Source organism: Phoca vitulina, unplaced genomic scaffold (assembly GCF_004348235.1).
Source record: "Phoca vitulina isolate PV1807 unplaced genomic scaffold, GSC_HSeal_1.0 scaffold1767, whole genome shotgun sequence".
NCBI classification, from domain to species: domain Eukaryota; kingdom Metazoa; phylum Chordata; class Mammalia; order Carnivora; family Phocidae; genus Phoca; species Phoca vitulina.
Genome location: NW_022591454.1, coordinates 1 through 6,531, shown reverse-complemented (window position 1 = coordinate 6,531; position 6,531 = coordinate 1). Strand labels below are relative to the sequence as shown.

General features: G+C 39.9%; 1 protein-coding gene across 1 annotated transcript; it reads left to right on the top strand.

Moving 5' to 3' along the window:
* The first annotated feature begins 125 nt into the window (after nt 1-125).
* LOC116629613 (thioredoxin-related transmembrane protein 4-like) lies at nt 126-6,421 on the top strand. The gene is made up of 2 exons (XM_032399863.1): nt 126-500; nt 1,888-6,421. The coding sequence occupies exons 1-2, from the start codon at nt 395-397 to the stop codon at nt 2,250-2,252; spliced, it is 471 nt and encodes a 156-aa protein (XP_032255754.1). The 5' UTR covers nt 126-394; the 3' UTR covers nt 2,253-6,421.
* Nucleotides 6,422-6,531: the final 110 nt, after the last annotated feature.

Here is a 6,531-nt window from a genome sequence, read left to right as displayed (position 1 = left end):
CTGCATGGAGCACTGGGTGTTATACGAAAACAATGGATCGTGGATCATGACATCAAAAACTAATGATGTATTGTATGGTGACTAACATAACATAGTAAAATTTAAAAAAAAAATAAAAATAAAAAGGCCATTTTAGACTTGGCTCAGAGTATCTATTTTCTTATACCTGCTTGATTTACCTATTTGTAATGGGCTCTCTATAGACATTTGACTTTGTGACCCCTGACTCCTGTTAAATATTTGTAATATTCTCCTACATTGTTACATTTGAAAAATAGGAGATTCTTAATTGTATCCATGTCTTTTTTGAGGACTTTTGACCAACTGCTAATTAATTGTCTGTGAATATCTGGTTATAGAACCAAGGCCTACATTTGAGGTTCTTTGGTATTAAATGTCATATCTAGTCACAGTAAAATCACTTTTTTCCCTCCAGGTCCTGGTGGTAATATCAGAATGTTTCTATATACCACTTCCAAGGCATTTATCTGAACGTACTGGTAAGTATGATAAACTCATGTGATAGAGTATTTTTGGAATTCTGTGGTGTGCCCTTTTGTGCTCACAGAGATACTAGATTCTTCCCCCCCCCCCCCCAATTCATTAGGTGGCCAAACCATCACCACTTACCAAATTCTTTGAAATATGTTCTCTAGATCAGATTTGAACAAAAATTCTTTTTTTTCCCCTTAAATTAGGGAATACTTCATTTTGGCAATTATTTTTTCCCTTTAAGTGTATGCCCTTCATCAGTTAGTTGATACCTTTTCTTTCATTCAAACTGGAATGAAGGCGGGCAACTCATATTTATTGAGCCTCAACTATGTATCATTAACTATCCTAAGTCCTGTAAGAACAGTCTCCCCAAATCCTTGCACTGCCCCACACCATTTGTGGGATTCAACAGCCCTGGATTTGCATGCTTTTATTCCTAGTTTTGAGACTTTGCATGAAGACTTTTATGAGACTTTAAAATTGTTGCATTTTATGTGGGAGTTTAAATAAACTTCTATTTCTTTTAAGTTCTTGAAGTTTTCAAGGCTTGGAGACTTCCTTAGATAATTAGATAATATATTATGTTCCTTAGAATTGTTAAAAATCACAGAAACCCAGTTTAAAGTAACTTAGGGAAAAAAGGAAAATTTAAATTAACTCACATAACTGGAAGACCCAGGGATGTTCTGGCTTCAAGCACAGCACAAGGGATGTTAGGTTTCTGCTTCTCTGTGGCTGATTCGGGGGCTCTCAACAGCCCTAACTCACATATTATCAGTTGAACAATTCCTGTAGAAAGAGAGAAGGCTTTTCCTTTTGCCTCTGGCCAAAAGCTCCTGGGAAGTCCTGTGACTTAAGTCACATTTCTCAACCAATCACCTGACCAGTGAGTGAGTGGGTCGCTGAGTGTTCTGTAAGGTACCAAATATAAAGCATGAAAGAACCTTTGCCCTCCCTGGCCCTGTGCTCTACCAAAGTCAGCAGGGTCAGTGAAATTTTCCGAGAGGAATGGGGAAGCCCCAGATGGAGCTAGGGGCTGTGTGATAAAATAGCTTCAGATTGGGGCGCCTGGGTGGCTCAGTTGGTTGGGCGACTGCCTTCGGCTCAGGTCATGATCCTGGAGTCCCGGGATCGAGTCCCGCATCGGGCTCCCTGCTCGGCGGGGAGCCTGCTTCTCCCTCTGACCCTCCCCCCTCTCATGTGCTCTCCTTCTCTCTCTCATTCTGTCTCAGATAAATAAATAAAATCTTTAAAAAAAAAAAATAGCTTCAGATTGGAGAAAACTGTCACGTGCCCCCCCCCCCCCCCACTTCATTTCACGGCTAGACACACTCGACTGCCTGCTGAATGATCAGTTTATTGAGAGGCTGTTCCCTTCTGTTCCCTCCACAGAGCAGACTCGGAGGTCAGAGGAGGCCCACAAAGCTGAACAGCCGCAGGATGCAGAGGAGGAAAAAGACGATTCAAATGAAGAAGAAAACAAGGACAGCCTTGTAGATGAGGAAGAAGAGAAAGAAGACCTTGGTGATGAGGATGAAGCAGAGGAGGACGAGGAGGAGGACAGCCCGGCTGCTCGTGCGGACGAGGAGAGGAATGACGCCCAGGACCAAGGGCCCCTGAGAGAGGTTCAGGACGGGGGAGAAGCCGAGCCTGGAGAAGACGTGCCCGAGCAGGCCAGCCCAGCCCACACAGAGGTGGCAGAAGACACCCTGAGGCAGCGCAGAAGTCAGCACGCGGATAAGGGCCCACAGGTCTAATGACAGTATTTCTGAGAATTCAGACCAAAGGAGTAGTCAGCTTCCTTCTGGTCTGCAGTGTAAATCAAATCCTTATTTTTTTTTCTGAATGAGCAAGCTTCTCTTAAAAAACAATCTCTAGTCATGTAGTCTCTGGCATGAAGTCTCATGTATGTTGATGAGAGTGTTTCAGACACGACAATCAGGAAACAGAAAAACAGGGTGTTAGCATCTGTTTGGGGACTTGGCATGGGCACACATTCATTAGCTTGAGGCTAGAGAGTTTTGACCAGAGAAAGCACCCCGCAGGCGCCATAAAACGCAAGCCAAGCCACACGACAACATCCGCACAGTGCATGGGAGGTCTTGCAGAAGTCTTCTTGTGTTAAGTATTTGTTTTTGTCAAACTGTAAGAGACATCAACCACCACGGTACAGAGACACTTTTTCAGAGAGAGAAATTGAGAGGGCCCTGGTTATTGTGGTAGAAAAGAGCTTGGACGTCATCCCAACTCTCTAAATCTCCTTTGTTAGGATTTATTTCTTACCTTTAGTATTTCCAACTTTCCCACCACGGGCCTGCAGGCGCCCCACACTCTTCACAATACTTCCTCAGTGAGAGGCCTCCGACAGCGGCTGCTACACATCAGCCGCCTTCGTTCTGACTGAAGGGTTTACATAATCCAGAACCAAAGCCCACGGAGCTGTGACTGCCAAGCATCTTGAATGAAATGTTGTAACCTTTGGAGATTCAAAAGGAAGTAGGGATTTTACAGGACAGATTTTTGTTGTTGTTGTTTGCCAAGATGTAGTAATTTTTTTTTTTTCCAAAAGGATCCTTTAGCAATATTCTTTTTGAAGCCAGAAGTGCCCTAAGTGTTGCCAGTGCAAGGTTGTCTTGTGAAGAGAACTTGAATACTTTGTTGTTTTGCTTCCATCTCAAGGGGTTCTCTGGCTCTTGAACCACTTTAATATTAAGTGCAAAACCATTTCTGGTTTTCTTTCAGTGATGTGCTTTTGGTGAAAGAATTAATGAAAGTGAATATCTGGAAATGAAAGATTTGGTTTCCTTTCCTTCTTCCTTAATCTTGTAAAGAATTTTATCCCTGTAAATCTCTCAATACTCAATCTACTAAAAGTACCCAGGGGGCCCAATTTCTTTTAAAGAATCCATCCATCTACTTCTGCCTTACCTGATTTATGTCTTCGAATAAATTCATAAAATTAGATTCCAAGCTTATGAAAGATGTCTGAAGTTGATCCTACACCCTTTGGGTCCTGACAGAAAAACAAGTAATACACGTTTATGAAATTCGAAAAGTTTCTGTCATCTTTATAAAGAAATATGCAGTATACTCCTGTCTGGCTGTTTTGATAACCCTTACCTTGTATTAACTTTGCACACAGGGTCCTTGGAGGAGGGAGAGGTGCTGAGATCCTCTACCCTTGAGTGGTTGGATGGGCCTGTTGCAAGCCTCACACAAAGGGAGTTTTTATTCTGACAGAATCCAATTTTTAGAGATGGTTATTTCTCATCTTTCCAACTCAGTTACCTGACAGTCTCATCCCCCCGTACTGTGAGGTTCACGAGGAGTCGCCAATAGTTTTTCTCTTCAGACGGCAACAGCACCTTGAGTTTGAGGCCATCACAGAACTGACAGACTGGGAAAAACTTGACTTTGGCTCATTTCCTGCCCCTCCTGCCATGTACGTCTCTAACACAGCCTCAGCCCAAGCACCATGGTCCTGATGGTGGCAACTCCCTCTCCTTGATCCTAGGAAGCTTTTCTGGATCATTGCTGAGCGGGGTCTGCCCTTCTGTCACTGGATTTCTTTCTCTTATAATCAGCTGAAACAATTTTCAAAGATCAGTAAGTTTAAATTCAGAGGTATGGAATAAGAAAGGTTTCATAGTTTGGCTTTTCTGTATAATACCTCCCCCCTTTACACTCTTTATATTAAAACTTTTTTTTTTTTTTTTGAAGTGGAGCGTTTGACCAGAAGGGAAGGAATGAAGAAATAAAATCCACTTTCGCTTTTTATAAATGTAAGGCCAATTTCCAATTGGACCCCAGATAATACCTAATTATATAACAAGAGAAATGTATGTTCTTTCTCAACAATACTTTTAAAAAATTGGAGGAAGAGGGGAAACCAGTTTGGAGAAGAAGATTCATTGAGAGTTGAAGCCTCTGTGGCTATAGGAACCATTTTTTTTTAACATCCTGGCAAAAGGTGGGGTTTTTACTAAATGGACTGATAAGTACACATCTAATTTGATTTCTTTCCACTTGAGGCCTTTAGGTTTTCAGTATTTACTGAATATAAAACTAAGGGGAAAAAAGTCAGTCTAAAATAATTTGAAATTAGATTAACATTTCAGTAGGCTTTTATGGATTTTTTCTGGAGATAATCTATTTAATCCAGAAGTCAAATGTGTGGAAACATGATTTTGATATAAAAAATAAAAAATAATCATGCTTCCTATGTTGCAATATCAGTTATCTAATTACAGAATAGTATTTTCTGTAAATCAAAATTAGGAAAATTAAATAAAAGTGACGGTAGATTTGAGAATGGGGGTGCAGTGCGTTATATGTGAGTAGTTTCTCTGATGAGAGGGCAAGTCTGAAACTTCTAGCTACGTTTTTTTTAGTTTCTTTTATCATTCATCTCTTGCTAGATCTGCTCTACCACCCCAGCTTGCTTAGAGATCTCCTATTGGAGCTACAGATAGGCAATCCCACTTCTTTCTTTCTCTTTGAAGTCTCAGCACAGAATGGGGTGACAGGCAGGACTCATTCACTTCACAGGTCCCTGAACCTCATGGGTGCATACTTACAACCTCTTCTGGTGTGTGAGCCCTGTTAGCCACAGGCTTCTTTAACTACAAAAAGAAATCCAAAATAACGACTGTAATAAAAAGTAAACAAGCGTTAGCCAGGTTGGCTTTTGACAGTGGAGAAGGCCAAATTTTGACTTTTTTTATGGCCAAAATCCTTGTTAATAACCATGGCATTGCTACGTGATTTGAGGATATGTAAGCCTGCAGAACTGGCATTCTGTAACACCTCTGGGGGAAGGATGATAAAAACATCTTCTAGCTGAGCACTTAGCCTTTATAACTTTTACAACCAAGTCTTTAAGAGTGGAGCTTGTATGCTGCTTTCCAGGATGGCAAACATTAAAGAGTCCCCCCCCAAAAAAAGGATAGAAACAATAGCGTCCACCTAAGATTTCAGTATAAAATGTTCAATTGACATGAAGTGAGAGAAAGAAGGGAAAGATTGGTGCTTTTGCTAATGTGTATCAACTTATCTCTGTCCAGCTCAGTATTGAAGTGTTATTTCTACCAGTATTATAAATGTGTGACAGACCCATCCCATCAAATACAGTGTTTTGAAAAGTATTCATGTGAATCTTTTGTGCCAACAGAAAAGTTCCTTCTTGTTCAGTATCTTTACCTTAGTCCTACGTTTTGATCCTCTTCAGAAGATCAGTTTCTCTTGAAAAACCAAATGATGAACCTTGATGGGACAGCTTTTTGAGCAGCTTTTCTGAACCAGGAGATTTAGTTAGAAGGCCTTTGGTGGTTTCAGACATGGCTTTCAGATGGCTTCTTCTCGGTCAAGTTTCATGGGAACTGCGCCCCTGTATATGTGTGACTCAGATCATTTTCACATGTTTCTGATGTAGTTTCATGTATTTGTTACTAAATAGCTTCTTTGTGCAAATGCAGTTTTTATGCTAAAAATACTGTTTATTTGTATTGTAATACATTATAAATTTGTTATTTATATTTTTTGTAATAGTCTTAATTATTTAGCTCAGTGATATTTAATTATTTTTCTCTTCATCCATGTGTTCTCTCCTTCCTCAGATAGCATCTGCAGCATCTGGAATGGGGAATCAAGATATGAGTCTCAAGCGTCACAAAATTGTATATAATCTTTGATCATATGTTTTTATTTTATTATGAACTTCTATTTGCATCCAAACCTAATGATAGTGCTAAGTAAAATCAAAATAGTGTATTGCTTTTCATAAAAGCATTTTCACAAAAGTCATTTGCCTAGGCAGTGAAAAGTACTGCTTTGTTAAAAAAAATAATTTTCCTGTGCCCATCCTCTATCCAATCTGTTTGCTCCCCCATCTTTCTTTCTTTTTCTTCCTTTTCTTCCTTCCTTCTTTCTTTCCTTCTCTTTCTTTTTCTTCCTTAATTTCTTTCTTTTTCTTTCTTAATTTCTTTTTCTTTCTTTCTTTCTTTCTTTCTTTCTTTCTTTCTTTCTTTCTTTCTTTCT

Excerpts from the sequence above, each read along its gene's own strand:
- LOC116629613 (XM_032399863.1), top strand. The coding sequence starts at position 395 with ATGTCATATCTAGTCACAGTAAAATCACTTTTTTCCCTCCAGGTCCTG. Across the intron at positions 501-1,887 it reads GCATTTATCTGAACGTACTG|AGCAGACTCGGAGGTCAGAG; the intron begins GTAAGTATGATA and ends TTCCCTCCACAG.